Genomic DNA, 23,533 nt, shown 5'->3' with positions numbered 1-23,533 from the left:
GAAGAGTCTTGTTGGTTCCAAACATCTCCCATTTAAAAATAATGGAGGCCACTGAGTTCTTGGGGACCTTCAATGCTGCAGACTTTTTTTGGTACCCTTTCCCAGATCTGTGCCTCGACACAATCCTGTATCATGGCTTGGTTTTTGCTCTGACATGCACTGTCAACAGTGGGACTTTCCAAATCATGTCCAGTCAATTGAATTTACCACAGGTGGACTCCAATCAAGTTGTAGAAACACCTGGTTGGATGGTCAATGGAAACAGGGGAGGACAGGGAGGAGGGACATGGAACTAATCTTTTTATAAAAAGTAATATACAGTTGAAGTTGGAAGTTTACATACACTTAGGTTGGAGTCATTAAAACTCGTTTTTCAACCACTCCTCACATTTCTTGTTAACAAACCATAGTTTTGGCAAGTTGGTTAGGACATTACTTTGTGAATGACAAGTAATTTTCCCAAGAATTGTTTACAGATTATTTCACTTGTAACTCACTGTATCACAATTCCAGTGGGTCAGAAGTTTACATACACTAAGTTGACTGTGCCTTTAAACAGCTTGGAAAATTCCAGAAATGATGTCATGGCTTTAGAAGCTTCTCATAGGCTAATTGACATAATTTCAGTCAATTGGAGGTGTACCTGTGGATGTATTTCAAGGCCTACCTTCAAACTCAGCACCTCTAAAAATCCTACAATGTGATTTTCTGGAGAAAAAAAAAACACTCATTTTGTCTGTCATAGTTGAAGTGTACCCATGATGAAAATGACAGGCCTCTCATCTTTTTATTTGGGAGAACTTGCACAATTGGTGGCTGACTAAATACTTTTTTGCCCCACTGTGTGTGTGTGTGTGTGTACATATACACACACACACATTGTGTGCAGGATTCATTCATCAGTATCACAATCCAATTCCATTTATTCAATACATAGGCTGGATACTCATTTCCATTGGTGCACAGAAACACAATGCCACAATAGAAACAAGGCAACAGTAAACATGTCATCCCCCACAAATGATGTAGCCCCACTCAGGCCAATTTAGCATGGGATTAACATATTTCAGTTGATTAGTATAGAGTACCACAGTATGAGTCATAATACCCATAAAGCCTAGAGGTCAAATGGTGAAATAGTTCAAATCGGTTTATTAAATCATTGCAAAATACAAGAGCGATCAAACAGTATTTTCTCTATTTTTGTTGGCATAAGTATGTAAACATGGCAGCATAGATACATTTTATGTGCCTGTCGTTTACATGAGAGTGGGGATGAGCATTAGATAAGTCCATGTTTGTTTAAATGAATAGTTCTTATTACCATGCCAGACTTTCTATCATGTCGTTAATGGTGACAAAGAGAAAAAAGAATCAGACGAGGTGTGCTTTGACATCATGGTGAGAGGACACCACTATCATGGTGGACCAATAGCCAAGAAGGGAGAGAAGAGTTGGAAAGCAATGACAGGGAGTGAGGTTCAGATACAGATGGCAAAACAGACAAACACAGAGAACCATACCACAGGAATCAAACTGGAGAACAGAACACCAAACAAGATTGAAGGAAACTTGATGTACATGTTTGGGATAGAGAAAGTGTTCAGGCGAAAGACAGAAGAAAGAGATGGAGACATCCCATGAAGGTTGCAGGAGAAAATTGGCAAGAGCCAAATACATCCCAGAGATGCAAGATGGCTTACCTTCCACATTAACATGTTCCAACATATGTCTGGGATTTCCGAGACTATAGAAGAGACCAATGGAGTGGAGTTAGACAAACACCAAATAGAAGAGGACAGAGCGTGTGGATCAAGGGTCTCTGGAGCCGTAGAGCCTAAAACAGCTGAAGGGCACATGTGACCAGGAGTCTCCAGCAAGCCCAGAACAGTGGCGCAACAAGCAAGAACAGAGGACGCCAGGAGGATAAGCAGTAGGGAGAACGAGTCGGGGCAGATAGAAAATGTCTCCGTCCACCAGAGGGCAGAGGAGGTGAGGAACAAGTGCATGGCTTCTATTAGCGCTGAAGAAAAGGATGGAGTGAGACCATGATCAAACTGCAGAAATACTAGTCACCCAGAACAGAACATTTCCATTGCTTTCAAACAAAACCCATCAAAGCATTTATGTTACACCTTGGTGCCCGTTTTCTTATCAGTCTGGTTGTGCTGAAATATGCAGGTTTTTTTTTACAGCCAAGTACTTGTGACAAAAAAAAAACTGCATTTGGCAGTAATAGTTTAAATAATAAGGGTCATTATGAACAGTTTAAGTACTGCATTTACTGTAATACGAAAAGGCAAACGGAAAAACGAACACCAATATTCATAGACAGAAAACACAAAGAAGATCCTTTCACACAATAAATGACTAGTTTGATTAGGCCACCATAAGCAAATGGTTGTCTATCAGTGAACAAACAGTAACTATCCTACAAAAAGTCAATCATAACGGCAACGGAATAGTAGGTGCTGTAATTGCATTTCAACAAACAGTGAGTGCGCAGTTTTACTCTGTTGTTCAGCTTACTTCGTTTCCTTAAATTTCTTTAAAATCAAGCATATTAACAATGACGTTCTTTCAAACATGAAGTTTAATACTTCACAAAATAAAATCTCCTACGTGCTGGTTTTTAAAAAGGTCATAAAAATACATTTGGTTAGAGTGATGTGAAGAAAATAAAGTGAGGCACTTCTATGGTATGGACTGTGAAAATTGGCTTTGCTAAAAAGAAATGTGAAAGCTAAGAGACATAGATCAGCAGTTAGAATAGATAGGCAACTTACGCCTGACATGCTAGGAACCCAAGGCATTACACCCACTCAATTTAGTGCGTGTATAGTAGAGGTATGTTTGTAATTATGCGTCTGAAAAACAGGGTTGGTAGTGCTAATAATCATAGCGTAATTGCTTTTTCCTTGTTTACAAACTAAATCAATAAAGTTCAATGCATAATATACTGTACAGAAATTCTTCAACAAAAAATACGTATCCTTGGAAAAAATATATATTGCACAAGCTAGTTCAACTCTTGCCGTTTCAAATCCCTAAAAATAAAATGCCATCGAGGTAGCAGTTCACACGTGTTCCTTTGTTTCACAATCTTAAAACATTGGTTTAAAGTCATCTCAAAGTCATTTTCAACTCCTAGGCAAATTCATCTACAAAATCCATCCTATGAAAATAACTTGCCATCAAATGCAACTACTTTGTAAGCCTAATGGCTCATAGTACATTTTTGGAAGGTTATTTGGTAGCTCAGCATGGCGCTTGCAATGCCAGCACAGTGGGTTCGATTACCGGGACCACCCGAAAGTAAAATGTGTGCACCCATGACTATGTCGCTTTGGATAAATTACATGTATTATATTATGAAATAGAGAAGAAAGGTTTTCCAGAGTTAGAGATTCATTTAAAATCATGCTGATGATGCAGCTTGCAATTGACCCTGAGACCAGAAAGCTGGTTCACATGCTGTTAAGAGTCTGTGGTGTTGGTGTGTGCTTCTTTTTTCTTGCTCTCATCCTCATCATCCCCTAGGAATAACAGGGGGAACATTCCGAGAATGCATCCGATTGTGACTCCAATGCCTTTTCCCTGCACACAACGGGAGAAAAATGCATGTCAAATGGAAGTTCAACAAGTTTGAGTTTTGTGCATGTTTCTCTTACTATTAAGGTTATCATAAATCTTTGAACGGATGGATCGCTAGTAACCCACCCATCTAAATATCTCAACCTTATAGGGCCAGTTTCCCCTAACCAGACTAAGATTTTTAGTACAGGAGTAGACCAGCCCATAAAAGGTAATCATTTCTAAATCACTCACCATGTGGGAGCTAACCCTGGTCTGCCACATGTCCGCCTGCTTGGGTGTGAGGTCAGGAACCTGCATCCCTAGCCTGGAGGCTAGGACCTCCACGTATCCGGCAAGACTGCCCACAGACAGACAATAAGAAACACAGCTGTGGTAGTCATGTAAAATTTGTATTACCATTCCATTTCAAGAAAGAAAAAATAATAATCACAATCATACAGTATGTGGACACCCCTTCAAATTAGTGGATTTGGCTATTCCAGCCACACCCGTTGCTGACAGGTGTATTAAAAAATACAAAATAAAAATTGAGCACAGAGCCATGCAATCTCCAGAGACAAAATATTGGCGGTAGAATAGCCCGTACTGAAGAGCTCAGTGATTTTCAACGTGGCACCGTCATAGGATGCCACCTTTCCAACAAGTCATTTCATAATATTTCTGCCCTGCTAGAGCTGCCCCAGTCAGTCAACTGTAAGTGCTGTTATTGTGAAGTGGGAAGTCTAGAAGCAACAATGGCTCAGCTGCAAAGTGGTAGGCCGCACAAGCTCACAGAATGGGTCCGCTGAGTGCTGAAGCGCGTAAAAATTGTCTGTCCTCGGTTGCAACATTCACTACCATGTTTCAAACTGACTCTGGCTGGAGTGGTGTAAAGCTTGCTGCCATTGGACTCTGGAGCAGTGGGTACGCGTTCTCTGGAGTGATGAATCACGATTCACCATCTGGCAGTCCGACAAACTAATCTGGGTTTGACGGATGCCAGGAGAACGCTACCTGCTGGAATGCATAGAGCCAACTGTAAAGTTTGGTGGAGGAGGAATAATGGTCTGGGGCTGTTTTTCATGGTTCGGCTAGGCCCCTTAGTTCCAGTGAAGGGAAATCTTAACGCTACAGCATACAATAACCTTTTATACGATTCTGTGCTTCCACTTTGTGGCAACAGTTTGGGGAAGGCCCTTTCCTGTTTCAGCATGACAATGCCCCTGTCCACAAAGCGAAGTCCATACAGAAATGGTTTGTCGAGATCGGTGTGGAAGAACTTGACTGGCCTTCCCCAAACAGAGCCCTGACCTCAACGCCATCGAACACCTTTGGGATGAATTGGAACGCAGACTGCGAGCCAGACCTAATCACCCAACATCAGTGCCTGACCTCACTAATGCTCGTGGCTGAATGGAAGCAAGTCCCTGCAGCAATGTTCCAACATGTAGTGGAAAACCTTCCCAGAAGAGTGGAGGCTGTTGTAGCAGCAAAGGGGGGACCAACTTAATATTAATGCCCATGATTTTGAAATTAGATGTTCGGCGAGCAGGCGTCCACATACTTTTGGTAATGTAGTGTATGTCAAAATCATACCAGTCTACCCAGTAACTTGTGATCCCCACCCCTGAAATACTTGCAAGGCTTTGAAAGTTATATAACTGACTAAATATTACACCGAATGGAGAAGTGGTTGGTGCTCTTACCCAAGTCCAGCCAGGTCTGACACTAGGTTCCCAAGAGCTGCAGCTGTAACAGAAGACGAATGAGATTTCAGTCTCTAAACCAAACGATTCTTAAAATCAGATCATTTTTCAATACAACTGCTCCTGATGCTTGTTTAAACATGTAAACAATGCTTAACAGCTGTTGCGGCATGTTGATTCCTTTTTCAAACGTTCAAAAAGGTCAGCCACTGTCTGCACAGTTTATAAAATCGGATCAGTGTACTGAATTGTATTATCACTTAATTTCATAAGCAGTCAGTCACAATATGAACCAGGCCCAAGGAACTGCATAGATCCAACTGCTATAAACCCTGAAAGCCTCATGAAAATGCTGCTTGTGCATCGCACTGGGATGAGGAGCGACTGTAAATTGCATTGTGGATGTATGGTGGCACTTGGTAAATCATGGATGAGACAAGCCAATATCAAGCACAGTTCATTCAAGTAGATCGATGTATATTAAATGTGTGCCAGCATTAGACAGCACTGATTATGAGGATTGGAATTGGCTAGCATATGTTCTTGTTTTCAATTATCAAACTGTTATTCATTTGACAGTGGTGATATTACAAAAATGATCCCCGAGGCACTAGATTGGTCCAGGGATTCTGTTCCACATACTAGTGTTGCATCTAGTGATATGGGGGGGGGGGGAAGATAAAAAATATGTAAATATTATTTTTACGCTAGTTTGCTGTACATGCACCAAAATTCCAGTATAGCTTGTTCTCCATCTTTTAAAAAAGGTGCAATATGCAGAAATCGCTCCTCCATTTCCTGGTTAATAAATGTGTAGTACTTTACATAATTTCAGTTTAGTGTAGAGAATCATTGTACCATCTAAACCACTTGATTCTCTTCAATAACAACAAATATTGTATTTTCAGTTGGTGTGCAAAACCAAAAGTAGAAGTAGCACACATCGAACATATACCTCTTCTTAAGACTTGATTTGGATGCAAATTATAGATCTATAACTCACATTTCTATGTAAATTTGGCCAATTCGCCCCAAAAAGATACATATTGCAGCTTTAAATAGGGAGCTCTTATTTCCATGACTCATCAAAACGTATTGTTTTCTCGTGGCTCTCTCATCCTTCTGCATCAATTTTTTTTGGAACGAATCGCAATTAGTGTCAAATCACAATACAAAGTATTGTGAGAATCGCAATACATAGACACCTAAGTATTGTGATAATATCGTATCGTATGGTCCTTGGCAATACTGACAAAGCAAAAACACTTAGCATTCAGGCCAAAGAGTTCAAACGTGGTTTCATCAGACCAGAGAATCTTGTTTCTCATGGTCAGAGAGTCTTTAGGTGCCTTTTGGGAAACTCCAAGCGGGCTGTCGGGCGTTTTACTGAGGAGTGGCTACCGTCTGGCATTTTCTGTCCACTCTAAACAAAAGTATATAGCCTAAACAAAACCATCCCACAATTATTGGGAGGGGCTTTGTCTAATGTGAATAGCTGCAGTAACCATCCATGGAACAAGCAGGGCTCAAATAGACAAAGTATGTTAGTTGAAGAGCTTCATAAAAATCAGGGACAGATGCCTACATGCTTCCAAAAACATAGCCTGAAAAATATTTGACCCCTGTAAGGTTGAGAAGTATTCTGACCAATGTTTATTGAAGGAGCTACTGCCAAATTTGAACATTTCAGATCACAATTGAACAGTCTTACCTGCCATGGTAGATAATCCAAAGGTGACACCTATAGACAACTCAATCTGGGTTCCCTAAAAGTCAAGAAAGCAGAAATATTACGTGGACATTTGTTTCTTGGTGGGCTAACAATCATGTTGACTTTCCCACCCAATGTTTTTTTGCAATGTTCCCTTTCATCCTCACAGTGGCAGTGGCCGAATACCCATACTAGTGTACTACATACTTAAACTGCATACTCATTTTGGTGTTAGATCTAATAGAATTCACTCGTCTCTTCTGATTTACATGTCTGACAACAGCTGATAATCAGATAAATTGACTGGTTGTACCAAAATGAACAAATGGCGGGAGTCAACGCAATCGCACATTAGATGACGCAGTCAGAGTATTATTTTTGAAATGTCACATACTATGTCACTTTCTTTTTTTGCATACTATGTAGTACGTGAAGGGTATGGGTATTCAGACACGGCCAGTATCTAAAGAAAACAACGTGAAATACAAAATACATTTTTAATGCTAGTTCAAATCAAACAATGAATTCAGGTACATTTAAATACCAGAAAAAGTCATACCACTTACTGCTGCAATCATGATGGCATTGTCCAGGAAGCCAAAACCAATAAAGGGGATCGCATTGTGTAGAAGCACTGCAAACAAGATAGAACCCCAATAAAAACAAACATTTTCTTATCATTTGCTGCTAAGATCAACTTGTCTTGGGAGTTAGGTCTCTGCATGTGAATATACATTTTTCCATTGAGTAATGGAATTGACTGGCAGCAGAACACACGTGCCACTAAGGGACTCACACATGCCTGCATGTTTGTGCCTGTGTGTACTGTAAGTTTATGGGGCAGTGTCCTACTGACATTGAGGAAAATCCAAATGTATTTACTGACAGACAGCATGCAGTAATTTTTCAATGGCTGACATGAACATTTCCCCTCATTATACACTTTCTAATGTAAACTCAGCAAAAAAGCAACGTCCCTTTTTCAGAACCCCGTCTTTCAAAGATAATTAGTAAAAATCCAAATAACTTCACAGATCTTCTTTGTAGAGGGTTTAAACACTGTTTCCCATGCTTGTTTAATGAACCATAAACAATTAATGAAAATGCAACTGTGGAATGGTCGTTAAGAACCAAACAGCTTACAGACGGTAGGCAATTAAGGTCACAGGTATGAAAACTGAGGACACTAAAAAGGCCTTTCTACTGACTCTGAAAAACACCAAAAGAAAGATGCCCAGGGTCCCTGCTCATCTGCGTGAACGTGCCTTAGGCATGCTGCAAGGGGGCATGAGGACTGTAGATGTGGCCAGGGCAATAAATTGCAATATCCGTACTGTGAGATGCCTAAGACAGCGCTACAGGGAGACAGGATGGCAAACTGATCGTCCTCGCAGTGGCAGACCACGTGTAACAACACCTGCACAGGATCGGTACATCCGAACAGCACACCTGCGGGACAGGTACAGGATGGCAACAATAACTGCCCGAGTTACACCAGGAACGCACAATCCCTCTATCAGTGCTCAGACTGTCCGCAATAGGCTGAGAGAGTCTGGACTGAGGGCTTGAAGGCCTGTTGGAAGGCAGGTCCTCACCGGCAACAATGTCGCCTATGGGCACAAACCCACCATCGCTGGACCAGACAGGACTGGCAAAAAGTGCTCTTCACTGACGAGTCGCGGTTTTGCCTCACCAGGGGTGATGGTCTGATTCGGGTTTATCGTCGATGGAATGAGCGTTACACCGAGGCCTGTACTCTGGAGCGGGATTAATTTGGAGGGTCCGTCATGGTCTGGGGCATTGTGTCACAGCATCATCGGATTGAGCTTGTTGTTATTGCAGGCAATCTCAACGCTGTGCGTTACAGGGAAGACATCCTCCTCCATGTGGTACCCTCCTGCAGGCTCATCCTGAAGAGCCCGGACCTCAATCCCATTGAGCACGTCTGGGACCTGTTGGATCGGAGGGTGAGGGCTAGGGCCATTCCCCCCCCAGACATGTCCGGGAACTTGCAGGTGCCTTGGTGGAAGAGTGGGGTAACATCTCACAGCAATAACTGGCAAATCTGGTGCAATCCATGAGGAGATGCACTGCAGTACTTATTGCAGCTGGTGGCCACACCAGATACTGACTGTTACTTTTGATGTTGATCCCTCCCTTTGTTCAGGAACACATTCCATTTCTGTTAGTCACATGTCTGTGGAACTTGTTCAGTTTGTCTCAGTTGTTGAATCTTAAGTTCATACAAATATTTACACATTAAGTTTGCTGAACATAAACGCAGTAGACAGTGAGATGACGTTTCTTCTTTTGCTAAGTTTATTTTGTGGGTTCATTAAGAGAAATAGCACGGGTAGAGCTGCTGGGAAACAAAAGCTGATAAGGCCATAATTCATTAGTTTTGAGAAACCGTTTTCAAAGGGGTATAACGTGACTACGGAAGCATAGACCCTTTTGATCCCACTGAGCACTTTTGAGCTATAAATCTCTATGGTATAAAGAAAATTACATTCATAATTTGAGAGACCACTTTTATCTTACCGTATTTGATCTGAGCTCGAGTAAGCGGTGAAGCCTCTTGAGTCTCTGAAAGACAAGATCAAAAACAAAGATTCATATCTGAAAAATGATGTGCACTGGGGTAGAAATTTCAGATTCTGATCAACCCTCATGCTTTCTCTCCCAAAAAGTTTGGCACAGAGGTGTAGACTGCAAACTCTTCAGCACAAATATAAACATGTTCACTGTATAATGCTGACTACTCAGCTCTGTCCAAGAGGCTCCGTATTCTATAGTCTTGTGAGAAACAGATTCCTGGTAGGATATTCATTGAGAACTAAAGGGGCATGTTCCAAGTGAATGTGTTAGTGTGTTTAAAAAGTCATAGGACTACTAGCCAGTCAACTTTTGTGGGAGTGAATTCAGACAGACATGAAAGTCTCCCATTACAGTTATCAAATTACGTAGTCTCTCATTCATTGAGAAAAACTAACACAAACCCCAGTGCTAAACAGATTCACACCTCTAACATGAATGCCGTTTGGAAAGGTCAAGGACCCTACCTTGAGACAAGAGGGGCTGGGGTGCTATTTCTGGAAAAGTGAACCCAAGATTAAGGCGAGGTGACCGCCAGCTGACGTTAATGAGAATGGAAATACTATTGACCGTCATGGAATACTAATTAATCAGAACAGCGGGTCAATATGCTCATGACTGCACAGCAGCTCATAGAAGAGAACAGGCTTTCAGTGTGGAGTGTAGAACCTCCCACTGAGGGAGAGTGTCGCTATAAAACCCATAATAAACTGCTTGCTAGTGACCGAGTAAACGAGTTGAGCAGGGGGCATGGTCAAAGTCTGTAGGTAACCCTAAGGCAACACAACGCCTTGCGGCACAAGGCCATGCAACACAACGCCTTGCGGCACAAGGCCATGCAACACAACGCCTTGCGGCACAAGGCCATGCAACACAACGCCTTGCGGCACAAGGCCATGCAACACAACGCCTTGCGGCACAAGGCCATGCAACACAACGCCTTGCGGCACAAGGCCATGCAACACAACGCCTTGCGGCACAAGGCCATGCAACACAACGCCTTGCGGCACAAGGCCATGCAACACAACGCCTTGCGGCACAAGGCCATGCAACACAACGCCTTGCGGCACAAGGCCATGCAACACAACGCCTTGCGGCACAACGCCATGCAACACAACGCCTTGCGGCACAACACCATGCTACACAACAAAAGCTTATTTAATTTCTGTTGACTCGAGGACACTTGGCTGATGGGAAAATATCAATAAACTTCTAGATGACAAAATTGATATCTGTGCAATCTGCAGCCACTAGACTTCCGGCAATGACTTCAGGCAATGTTCAATGAGATATAGCATAAGGCTACATATTTGTCATCGGTCACTCCAATGTCCAACCCCTCCCGCTATATTACCCTTCTAAACAATAACGGTCACAGCAGGCAGCAGCAGTGCTGATGAGTCATTTCCCTCAGAGCTTAGCTGAAGTGGTGCATGTGAAACTGCCTAATTACAGAAGTGTCTACTCCTGCTGTCTGTGGCAATAGTCACCACCATCTGCCCGCTGTCACAGTTCTGAGGAACTGGCACTCCAACACATTAGAAAGGCTTAACAGGGGAAGTGCAGGACTACCTGCTGCTAGGACGGAATTGGAGAGGAGATGTGTTCGTCTTTAGTCTGCTATTCTTTTGAGGGCCAATTAATTCTCCCCAATTAAAGTAGTGGATGTAAATATTTCCCAAATTAAATTGGAGCGGGACAGGGAGATGTGCCAATATGTGTTGTTTCCCAGTGAAGAAGTTAGGGCAGTGCACTCATTTTACAATCTCTATGGAATCTAACTACTATCTTGCTCAGACAACCTAAGGACCATAACAATATAAAAATAAAATGATGACTTTATAGCAACCACACAAGAACATCAAAATGCTCACCAAAGAGCTCTGAAAAGAAGAAACCCGTTTAATAAATCCCTCTCTAGAGTCTAAGCCATTACTAAGTTGGCGGCGGTGGGGGGGTGGTAATCATTTAGCTATTCTATTTTAAGACTCCTTAAGGTACTAAAAAAAAATCTATGGATGAAACGTTGAATTTAGACCATAAACGTTTATAAAAAAAAATTTAAAAAAAATAAATAAGTTTGTTGTGAAGTGTCTTGTATCTGAGCGATAAGAAAGATCACCTATTTAACCCCTTATTTTAGCCACTAAACTACTTCCATATTTACTTCCATTCATGTTTTATTTTTTACTTAGGCTTCTCTAGGCTACCTGCAGCTGTGGTTGTTATCAGTAAGCTACAGTTGATCAGACTGAAGCACAGACTAATTGTGCACATTGACAAATCATAAGGCAATTTATAAAAACTATTTTGGTAGTGGGCTTGGGCTTCCATATAAAACCGCTTGTCGCAGTGTATTCACTTATACCCACGTTTTCAGTTGCTATTTGCTTTTAGCACATGTAATGATTTGTATGATATTGATTAAAAACATGAAGCCTGGTTTGTTGTAAAGTAGGCCTACTGTACTTGAGAGGTTTAAAATCGTTAATTTTAGATAGGCTAACGTTACTTGATGAAGACATGCAGCTAGCAACTCTACAATTTAGCTTCAAGACAAATGAAATTACTGTAGCCTACAGACAAGAAAATAAACCCTTTGTCTGCACATGCTTGTAAATTGTCATATAGGTTGGTTGCATTATTCAATAGTGTAAAATGTTTTCAAAGAAAAGTTTGTCATTGTTGAATAGTTTGTGTTTACTGACTACTGTGATATTTAAGGTCAATTTGAGCTGCGGACCAAGAGTGTCGCATCGCCAGCCACAACGAAAGGTAAGGATGTAATGTGAATTGAAAAGTAGAAATCCTTCTTGCCACTCCGCTCCTCAGACTCTCCTTCATATCTCGTAGTGGGAATAGGGCCTTAAGGTTTGGTTCACAGGATTAACATATTAAATAGCCCATTACTGAAATGCCACAGTGCCCCTTGACATTCAGGGCAATTTCTGTGTTGACCGCTGTTTAGGCCGATGTTGTAATCACAAGCCTCACAACTAGTGACAAACAAGAATGTGAAAAAAGAAAAGAGTTACCTGAATCACTAAACTGACTCTCCTGGGGATTTCATGTTGAACACAGAGTAACATGGAACAAGGCAGCAGCATTGGATTGTCATGCCAGATGATAATGTAGCAACAGTATGGACAAACTTGAGTAACGTCAGTGTTTCCCCTATATTCATTTAGCTAAATGCTAAATCATTGCCGGAACAAAAATATTCCTGCAGACTAGAGTTTAAGATCAGAGTGACAAGTTACAACAACTTATCTTTGTCAGATTCTCATCAGATCGTCCGAGAAACCTCCAAGGTAACTAGTGTAGCCAACCCATAGAGATAATGTAGATAGAAGACTCTTGCCCAAAAGCCTGTTTTAGCATGGGCAGCGCCATTAAGGACTTTCACCATTTTTAAGGAGTCACTGGGTGGGCCTTCTTATTGGTTAAGGAAGGATCACATAATTCCATCCTGGTCATCAGGAGGGATCAGCCAATGAATTAGACTCGTGAGCAAACCTTCTATAACTGCAGGTGGCAGTAAATCAACAACCTAGGCTTTATACCGATTCAAACAACACACTCCAACTCATAGTAGTAGAAGAAAATGTACTCTCACAGACATGTGGCATCCTCTAACTATCTCCATGAACCAACCCTATTAATAGATGTACAGTATGTAATAATTGTTAGCTAAGTTACAGTAACATTACGTTAGCAAAACATCATTTGGGGTTAATATAGAATTGGCTGGTGATGTCATTGAGAGCAGGAGATAAAATGAAAACAACAATTCCTAAAAAGCCCAACCTGTGTTCTTAGGGGAAACACTGAATGTACACAAAGCAGGCAAGGGAAATGTTTTGCAGTCTGTCTGTGAGAAAAACACACATTGTTGTACCCTGTAACCCCACTTCTCCTTCAGGTGTCTCACTCTGGCCACGCAACTGGCTTGTGGAGCTGGACACCTCAGAGTCTGGAGGGGGGAAAAAGGGGGATACGGGGCACATAAAAAGAAGATTTGGGCATGACTGTGTGTGTAAAAGTAGTTTCACTGGGACCTTTATGGAAAAAGGGCTTCATCTACTGAGAGCTGAAGTACATTGTCACACTACAGTTTAACTCACCTGACTGGGTAGGTCTTCCTCAATTCCTCAAACATTAAATAATAAGCTGTGAGGTACGTTATGTACTGGATGTCAAAAGTTAACTCACCTGACTGGGTGGCTTTTATCATTTCAGTTCAAACAGCAAGAGAAAATGATCCTCATAATGCATTGACATTGGATGTACAATTAAAGAAGATAAACGCCTAGGTCTACCTCGTGAACCCTCTACAATTTCACTATAAAAATACAACTATAATGAGCACCAGTGCAAAACATTAGGCTCTTCTCATTAGCCACTGCAGTCATTCATATATAGAATGAACACTTCTGGGAAAAGGAGAACATGAATTGCATGATGGTTGTCCATTTAAAGCTCTGAATGCATGACCAAGGAGGCATCAGGGCTAACAGTACTCAAGTGGTTTCCTGGGTATTTACCAGAGGCTGGCATAACAGGGACATGGTGGAGAGAGCCCATCTGTCAGAGGCCTGCTCCAAGAGAGACCAGCTGGCATGAGGGAGGGTCAGGAATGAGCTCTGGAAAAGGTCACTGTACTTCAAGCTTACATATTTCTCCCAGGGTTAAAGTCGAGGATTTTGATTTATTAGGATCCCCATTAGCGACAGCTAGTCGTACTGGGGTCCGACACTACAAAAAATACAATAGAGACAAAAGACTTTACAATTTACATACATTTAAAAACATAAACATGTAGTGTGTGTGCGCATTTATGAGATACACACAACAAGAAGGTCACTGTTTAAAAAAAAAAAAAACAGGTTTGCTGTTCACTTCCGCTATTTAAGATGGGAGTTCCATGCACTCATGGCTCTGTATAATACTGTACGTTTCCTTGAATTTGTTCTGGACCTGGGGACTGTGAAAAGACATGTCTGGTAGGGTAAGTGGTGGGGTAAGTGTGCGTGTGTCAGTGTTGTGTGTAAGTTGACTATGCAAACAATTGGGAATTTCCAACACAATAATGTTTCTTATAAAAACAAGTGATGCAGTCAGTCTTTCCTCAACTCTTAGCCAATGAAGAGCCGCTCTGTTCTGGGCCAGCTGCAGCTTAACTAGGACTTTCTTTGCAGCACTTGACAATATGACTTAACAATAATCAAGATTAGATAAAACTAAAGCCTGCAGGATGTGCTCTGTGTGGTGTGGTGTCAAAAAAGCAGAGCATCTTTATTATGGACAAACCTCTCCCTATCTTAACAACATTGAATCTATAGGTTTTGACCATGACAGTTTACAAGGGATGCACGATATGATTTTAAATAAATAAAAATACATATATAATAATAAATCAAATTTAAAAAACATCGGTGAACATATCGGAATCGGACGATGTTAGCTAAAAATGACAATATCGGTATCGGCCCGATGTCTAGTTTAACGCCGATGTTAAAAACCGATGTCAAAGCTGACGTGCATACCTATATAACGTAGGTAGGTACATGACGTAATGGTGTCAACTAAAATGTTGCGCTACACGTGCAACACAGAATTCCTAAATTAGCCCACAATGTCTGCTGTGTGGATCGAGCAGTCAACAAGTCGAGCAGTCATTTGAAAGAGTAAGAACGTTTCAGCGAGACAACTCAAAGGTGAAATCCATTAATGCAAAGATAATGGAATTCATTGCCCTTGACAATCAACCGTTCTTTGTCAAGGGTGATTTTGGCTTTCGGCAACTGGTCGAGCACCAGTACACACTACCAAGAGCGCTATTTTTCAGATGTTGCCCTACCGGAGTTACACAGTAATGGCGTCACTGCTATTAGCTTCATGACATACTATGGAACGCCGTTTGGGTGTCAAAAAAAAGATACGTCAAATAACACTATTTGACGAGTTAAATAAGCTTAATTTCACACGTCAAATAACCCAGTTCTATTATAGAATGTTGTGTGTTCTGAATTTGCACATGCAAGCCAAGCTCCATCACTACAATCAGTAGCACTGTCAAAGCTGTACAAAAACGTCTGCAAACAAGCAAACACTGGCCACGAACGATGTGATTACAATACCGCGTTGGTAATAAAGCATTATTTGTTTGACCGCAACTTCTGAGGTAACTAGCTAGCTTTAGCTTGGTAACTAGCTTGCCCCAATACAATCAGCCTGAAAACAATGACCAGTAGAAATTGCAGTAATTTTCATTATTCTTAGCAACGATTCAGGAATCCTTATGAGTAAGTATTAGCTAGGTTACCTAATGAAATAAATAGCTAGCCAGCTACTTAACCCTGTTGCCCAAAGCTAACATTATAAGCAGCCAGATAGCTTCATCTGGCTAGTGAGGCTCAACCGGACCGGGTTATGTGTTATGAAGCTAGCCACACTAAGGATTAGGCACAATAGTGGAATTTGCGGTTTGCCTTCGAAATAAAAGTACCTCTTTGAAAGTGATACAGAAGGTTACAATTGGTGGAATCATGCCATATTTAGACTAGATAATGTTAAACAAGGTTGGAATGTGAAGCAATGAAATGGGGTATCAGTCTACTCAGTGACACCCACAGAACACAACTGTGTTCTGTGTAGCTCTTATCGCGGGACTGTGACTGTGTGAAATCACCTCCCCAGTCAGCCTATTGTGTGAATTGACATTCATATTGCACTGTACAGCTTTCCCTAAGGATTGGGGATCAATGAAGTGGGGTATCAGTCAACTCAATACGCAAGATATTTTTTCCAAAAGTCCTCCTCAGAGTTATTAGACTCCAAAACATCCACGCAGTATTGTTTTTGCTTAGGAATAGTGTTCAACACACATAGGTTGACAATAAATGTGGCTCAATTCACAGTTGTTTCAGAGTCCAGCAAAAAGGGCTATGGTGCTAATGTTCTCTGGGTGTCACTGAGTAGACTGATACCCCATGTCATTGATCCACAATCCATTGGTATGGCTGTACAATGAAATAAGTATGCCCCCAAAGCAATTCTAAAGTATAATACATCTAGTGTGATTTCAACAGATTGTCAAATTAACAAATTGTTGATTTTATATAACATTCCAACCATGTTTAGCATCTATTCAATTATGGCATAATTATACTATTTGTATTAATTTGCATCACTGTCAATGACATACTTTTATTTTGAAGGCTAACCGCAAAGTCAACTATTGTGGCTAGCGTCACATAGATGGGTCCGACCACCATTAATCAAGTAAGAACTGTCTTATAAATTAGGGTTATTTTAGATGATGACACCTAGCTATATAGTTAGCTAGCTAACTATAGCTACTGAAACAGATTGACGTTTTGCTATGTTTTTGGGGATGAACATTGTTTGCATCCATGAGCTAGCTAGCTTTTTTTTTAATGACCAGCATTGGTCATGAATCGTTGTGACATATGAAATACGAGTGAGTGTATTCAATGTGTAATAACGTTAAAAAAATGAATGAACGCGTTCAATTATTATGTGACGTGCAGTCGTATTCAGGTCCTGACGTGTCGAAGTGTTATTTGACGTGTAGAATAGTGTTATTTGACCTGTCGAATAGTGTTATTTGACGTGTCGAATAGTGTTATATGACGTGTCGAATAGTGTTATATGACGTGTCGAATAGTGTTATATGACGTGTCGAATAGTGTTATTTGACGTGTCGAATAGTGTTATTTGACGTGTCGCACAGCAAGTGAAAGAAATAGGTTTTGATTATGTTTTACTGGTAATGGGGACATACGTAATAGAGGTCGACCGATTAATCGGAATGGCCGATTAATTAGGGCCGATTTCAAGTTTTCATAACAATCGGAAATCTGTATTTTTGGGCGCCAATTTGCCGATATTTTAAATTTGATTATTATTTTTTATACTCTTATTTAGCTAGGCAAGTCAGTTAAGGCAAGTCAGACTCTTATTTTCAATGATGGCCTAGGAACGGTGGGTTAACTGCCTTGTTCAGGGGCAGAACGACAGATTTTCAGCTCGGGGGATTCAATCTTGCATCCTTACAGTTAACTTGTCCAACACAATAACGACCTGCCTCTCTCTCGTTGCACTCCACACAGAGACTGCCTGTTACGCGAATGCAGTAAGCCAAGGTAAGTTTCTAGCTAGCATTAAACTTATCTTATAAAAAACAATCAATCATAATCACTAGTTAACTACACATGGTTGATGATATTACTAGATATTTTCTAGCGTGTCCTGCGTTGCATATACTCTTACTGAGCATACAAGCATACAAGTATCTAAGTATCTGACTGAGTGGTGGTAGGCAGAAGCGGGCGCGTAAACATTCATTCAAACAGCACTTTTGTGCGTTTTGCCAGCAGCTCTTCGTTGTGCGTCAAGCATTGCGCTGTTTATGACTTCAAGCCTATCAACTCCCGAGATGAGGTTGGTGTAACCGAAGTGAAATGGCTAGCTAGTTACAATCGTTGCAATGTAATGGGCTTCAGCTATATTGCCCAGATCATCCAACATTGAGAATGCGCTGCTTTGGTGAAAATCTTAGCTTGTAGTTTATAACAGTTATTGAAATAGGTTATTCAGGCTATAGCAAAGGAATAGGCCACTTGGCATTGCCCTGCTGTAGGCTGCGTGGTGCCAGTCAAGTTGAAATCGTCTGTCACATCACGATAGCGGTAAATCATCTTCGATATCCGATACAATCATAATATCGCCCAACCCTACTGACAAGGATGAATGGAACAAGAAGTCCCCACCAGGGAGTTACATGGTATGGCAGTCATACATGACCCATAGGCTACATTGTCAAGTCTGATTTCATCCCTGAAGTAGGCCTATTGCTAATGTGTATGATGCGGCATACTTTGGAATGAGAAGACATTCAGCTGCAGAGACACCATAGCATAGTATGGTCCTCCAAATGCCGTCAGATACCACTGCAGCACCAAACACACAAAATGGCATAAGCATTTGGTAAGGTTGTGCAATGAACATGCACTGCATGGCTGCCATAACCGGTGGAAGTAACCATCCCTTCCTCTTTGCTTCCGTATCATGTCCCCCCAATCTTTCGAATGGGCTTCACGATTGTATCAAAAACAAATGCAGTATGAAAATAGGCAAAAACTTGTGATGTCATGGTGACATTGGCTAGCTAAGCTCATGTGCAGAAAAACAGTCCTGCGCCAAATTGCACATGTGCAAGCAGTCAAATCAATGCCAATCATACGATATAAAGTTGTTTTGGACGAAAATGAAAATGTGTCAGTTTCACAAGGTTTGATCAATAACATCTTCAACTAGGCTACTTAAAACGGTCCAATAAGGTCGTTATTAATATCATTTGCAATTTCTCAAACAAGAATGTTGCTAGGACTGTCTAGGAGTGGTCTGAGTGGGGAGGGGAAACCCGAAAACTAGCTGTTGTTGGCAGAGGGGAACTCTTTCCTATTGGTCTATTAACAAATGTTTGGCCTGGTGATGTCACCAGGCAGTCCAAAACTACACCTCACCAAAACAGGCTGAAATTTCAAACTGTCATTTCAAACAGCTCTTACACTAAAATGGGAATTCTCATCACTTTCACTGTATTATTCAAAACTCAGCGTGGAAATATACACTGCTCAAAAAAATAAAGGGAACACTTAAACAACACAATGTAACTCCAAGTCAATCACACTTCTGTGAAATCAAACTGTCCACTTAGGAAGCAACACTGATTGACAATACATTTCACATGCTGTTGTGCAAATGGAATAGACAACAGGTGGAAATTATAGGCAATTAGCAAGACACCCTCAATAAAGGAGTGGTTCTGCAGGGGATAACCACAGACCACTTCTCAGTTCCTATGCTTCCTGGCTGATGTTTTGGTCACTTTTGAATGCAGGCGGTGCTTTCACTCTAGTGGTAGCATGAGACGGAGTCTACAACCCACACAAGTGGCTCAGGTAGTGCAGCTCATCCAGGATGGCACATCAATGCGAGCTGTGGCTTTGCTGTGTTTGTCAGCGTAGTGTCCAGAGCATGGAGGCGCTACCAGGAGACAGGCCAGTACTTCAGGAGACGTGGAGGAGGCCGTAGAAGGGCAACAACCCAGCAGCAGGACCGCTACCTCCGCCTTTGTGCAAGGAGGAGCAGGAGGAGCACTGCCAGAGCCCTGCAAAAGGACCTCCAGCAGGCCACAAATGTGCATGTGTCTGCTCAAACGGTCAGAAACAGACTCCATGAGGGTGGTATGAGGGCCAGACGTCCACAGGTGGGGGTTGTGCTTACAGCCCAACACCGTGCAGGACGTTTGGCATTTGCCAGAGAACACCAAGATTGGCAAATTCGCCACTGGCGCCCTGTGCTCTTCACAGATGAAAGCAGGTTCACACTGAGCACGTGACAGACGTGACAGTCTGGAGACGCCGTGGAGAACGTTCTGCTGCCTGCAACATCCTCCAGCATGACCGGTTTGGCGGCGGGTCAGTCATGGTGTGGGGTGGCATTTATTTGGGGGGCCGCACAGCGGGGGGCCTCCATGTGCTCGCCAGAGGTAGCCTGACTGCCATTAGGTACCGAGATGAGATCCTCAGACCCTTTGTGAGACCATATGCTGGTGCGGTTGGCCCTGGGTTCCTCCTAATGCAAGACAATGCTAGACTTCATGTGGCTGGAGTGTGTCAGCAGTTCCTGCAAGAGGAAAGCATTGATGCTATGGACTGGCCCGCCCGTTCCCCAGACCTGAATCCAATTGAGCACATCTGGGATATCATGTCTCGCTCCATCCACCAACGCCACGTTGCACCACAGACTGTCCAGGAGTTGGCGGAGGCCATTCAATTCATCCAAAAGGTATGCAGGCCAGTCAAGTTCTTCCACACCGATCTACAAACAATCTGTGTGGACCTCACTTTGTGCTGAAACAGGAAAGGGCCTTCCCCAAACTGTTGCCACAAAGTTGCAAGCACAGAATAATCTAGAATGTCATTGTATGCTGTAGCGTTAAAACTTCCCTTCACTGGAACTAAGGGGCATAGCCCAAACCATGAAAAACAGCTACAGACAATTATTCCTCCTCCACCAAACTTTACAGTTAGCACTATACATTGGGGCAGGTAGTCTTCTCCTGGCATCTGCGAAGCATGATCCATCACTCCAGAGAACGTGTTTCCACTGCTCCAGAGTCCAATGGCAGCGAGCTTTACACCACTCCAGCCGAAGCTTGGTATTGCACATGGTGATCTTAGGCTTGTGTGGCTGGTGGGCCATGGAAACCCATTTCATTAAGTTTCAGCCACAGTTCTCATGCTGACGTTGCTTCCAGAGACAATTTGGAACTCGGTAGTAAGTGTTGCAAGCGAGGACAGACGATTTGTACACACTACGCACTTCAGCCCCGTTCTGGGAGCTTGTGTGGCCTACCACGTCACGGCTGAGCCGTTGTTGTTCTAAACGTTTTCACTTCACATAAACAGCACTTACAGTTGACCGGGGCAGCTCTAACAGTGCAGAAATTTGACGAACTGACTTGTTGGTGCCACGTTGAAAGTAACTGAGCTCTTCAGTAAGGCCATTCTACTGCCAATTGAGATTGCATGGCTGTGTGCTCGATTTTATACACATGTAAGCAACGGGTGTGGCTGAAATAGCCAAGTCCAATAATTCTAAGTGTTGTCAACATACGTGTGTGTATATATATATATATATATATATATATATATATATTTTTTTTTTTATGTGTTTGTGGATGAAATTACATCTGCCACAACTTTGCAAGTGGGACACCTTCAAAGTTTTTGCACTTGAAGACCATTGCACTACGTTTTTCCCTATTGAAGGCCATTCAAAAAGGCTACAAATGTTAAACTACAAAGCTGAGGGACACTTTACACCGTATTAGGAACTTCTTCAGGATAAAAACAACAACAAAAAACACCCATAGTTGTGCTGGTCAAACACAAGTTAAGAAAAATGAAATTAATGAAATGGTAGCCTGTCAGTTGACTTGACAACAGCAATTACTTTATCCTAATAGTGACTATTGAAAATACAAAAATAAACAACAAATGTATGACTGAAATGTTGCCCAGAATATCCCAATAGATAAAAGTGGAGGACACTTGTTCCCACCACGATAGCGACTAACTTGGGGTGGGAAGTTTCAACATTCCTGACATCACTATAAGAATAGGAAACACACAGTCACCCTGCCTGCGGAGGGAGGGAATGTCAATCATTATAAAAATGGGAGAGGAACTTGCAAGATCTGTTATCATCTTACCTTGAGCGATAGCTATGGATTCAAAGCTCTGCAGTTCTTTCAGCAAGCATGTTCTTTCTTTGGGGTGAAGGCTGTAGATGAATTCTTTCGCTCTTTTCGGAGAGTTTAGGGGTTCCCGCGGCTCGTTGCGTCCGAGCGTTCCCATCCAACAACTTTGCAAGTGGGACACCTTCAAAACCTTTCTGACCGTGACACTTTCCAGCACTGCTCTTGTTGGGATGGTGGGTCGTAGAGCTATCTGAAGACAAAGCTTGAACATTGTGGCAAAATAGGGCAAATATGTTCGTACAAATAACTTAAAATAAGATGGCTAGGTTCGTTACCCGTTGAACGCTCAACGGCACTGCCAACCAGATAATTCAGCGAGCTAACTAACTTTAACTAAGGTGTTCGCTGTAGTAACATTAGTAGCTAATATTGCAAGTGTTAAGAGTAATGAGAGCTGTCAAAGTAGCGAACCCACACTAGTACGCTAGCAAGTAAAGCTAAACTAGGTAACGTTAACTATTATTGCCAAGTTGCAACGCTACCTTGTAGCTAATGCCCAACATGTAACGTTTAAGTCCTCTCTCTCTCTCTTCTATTATTTGGTAAGACTGGTTTTATGTAACGTTTGCTAGCAACTACAGTCGACTCCTGTTACATTTCTGCAATAATACATTAACGTTACTAAATATGCCTGGCAAGACAGAGCAGTTCACGAAAGGAAAACACAGCAGCTAGCTAACGTTAATTGCACAAAACCGCGTGTGACCAGACTCTGACATGCCTGCTACTATTGTGGAGTTAGCGGGTCCTCTTTCTTTTTGTCATGAGAAATAAGTCATTTGCAATGGCAAACGTCCGTGAAATTCATCAGAAAGTATTGATATCGACCAGAAAAAATAGAGCTCAACGTCATAAACTGTCGTCGACTGGAAGCGTTCCTCGATTACTTCCACATGCGACCAATGTAGTTTTTTTCTTCTCCCGAAAACATTATGGTTTCTCTCGTGTTTTTCCTCAATCTTAATTTAGTATATTGAGCTGACATATCATTTAGATGTATTCATCTAGATACACTATTTTTGCTCCTATCTACCACGTGTCCTGAGATACTTGTTGTTCCAAATTTGATCATGAGATTCGGCCCGAGTAGTAGTAAACCACATTTACCAAAATGCAACACAAAACGTATCCAATTAACATGTAATTCATTACAAATATAAAATATACATTATTCCAATGTACATACATTCGGCTAAAAGCGCAATCAGACAACTAGGAAATCATCCCGTGCTGTCTTTTTGTCAAACAAAGTTACTCAAACGGCTGTTATATTACCACCGTGTGGTTTTAAACAGCTAAAATGTATTGATTGACCAATGACCACTTAAAAACTGCTCAAAAGGTCTGAAAATTAGCCCTTTTTATACAATAAACCTTTTCCCATATTGTTATCGAGTCAACTAAGAAGGAATATCGTAGTAACGTATACCAACATTTGAAGCAAAATTCGGTTTCCCTCAAAATAATAATTGTTGCTAGCTATGACATGACATAATAAAATCATTTGACTATATCATAAGAGAAAAGATCATTTGCCTTTATTAAACTCACCAGATCATCTTCCATCAATGGCTGTTAATTTAACTCGTT

At 41.7% G+C, this 23,533-nt stretch overlaps 1 protein-coding gene across 3 annotated transcripts; it reads right to left on the bottom strand.

The window, feature by feature from the left end:
- Window positions 1–905: 905 nt before the first annotated feature.
- On the bottom strand, window positions 906–23,148 carry tmem65 (transmembrane protein 65). 3 transcript variants are annotated; one of them, XM_036952837.1, is made up of 9 exons: window positions 23,130–23,148; window positions 21,896–22,133; window positions 13,487–13,561; window positions 9,535–9,579; window positions 7,560–7,627; window positions 6,994–7,048; window positions 5,283–5,325; window positions 3,829–3,934; window positions 906–3,597 (listed from the first exon to the last, which is right to left on the bottom strand). In XM_036952837.1, the coding sequence occupies exons 2-9, from the start codon at window positions 22,038–22,040 to the stop codon at window positions 3,478–3,480; spliced, it is 657 nt and encodes a 218-aa protein (XP_036808732.1). In that variant the 5' UTR covers window positions 22,041–22,133; window positions 23,130–23,148; the 3' UTR covers window positions 906–3,477. The 3 variants fall into 3 exon arrangements, with proteins under 3 accessions (XP_036808732.1, XP_021427734.1, XP_021427735.1); XM_021572059.2 differs by lacking the exon at window positions 23,130–23,148 and adding an exon at window positions 22,426–23,035; XM_021572060.2 differs by lacking the exons at window positions 13,487–13,561; window positions 23,130–23,148 and adding an exon at window positions 22,426–23,022.
- Window positions 23,149–23,533: the final 385 nt, after the last annotated feature.

The sequence above is a fragment of the Oncorhynchus mykiss genome, chromosome 18 (genome assembly GCF_013265735.2).
Source record: "Oncorhynchus mykiss isolate Arlee chromosome 18, USDA_OmykA_1.1, whole genome shotgun sequence".
Taxonomy (NCBI): domain Eukaryota; kingdom Metazoa; phylum Chordata; class Actinopteri; order Salmoniformes; family Salmonidae; genus Oncorhynchus; species Oncorhynchus mykiss.
Note: the sequence above shows the minus strand (reverse complement) of the source record. Positions and strands in the feature narration are given on the sequence as shown.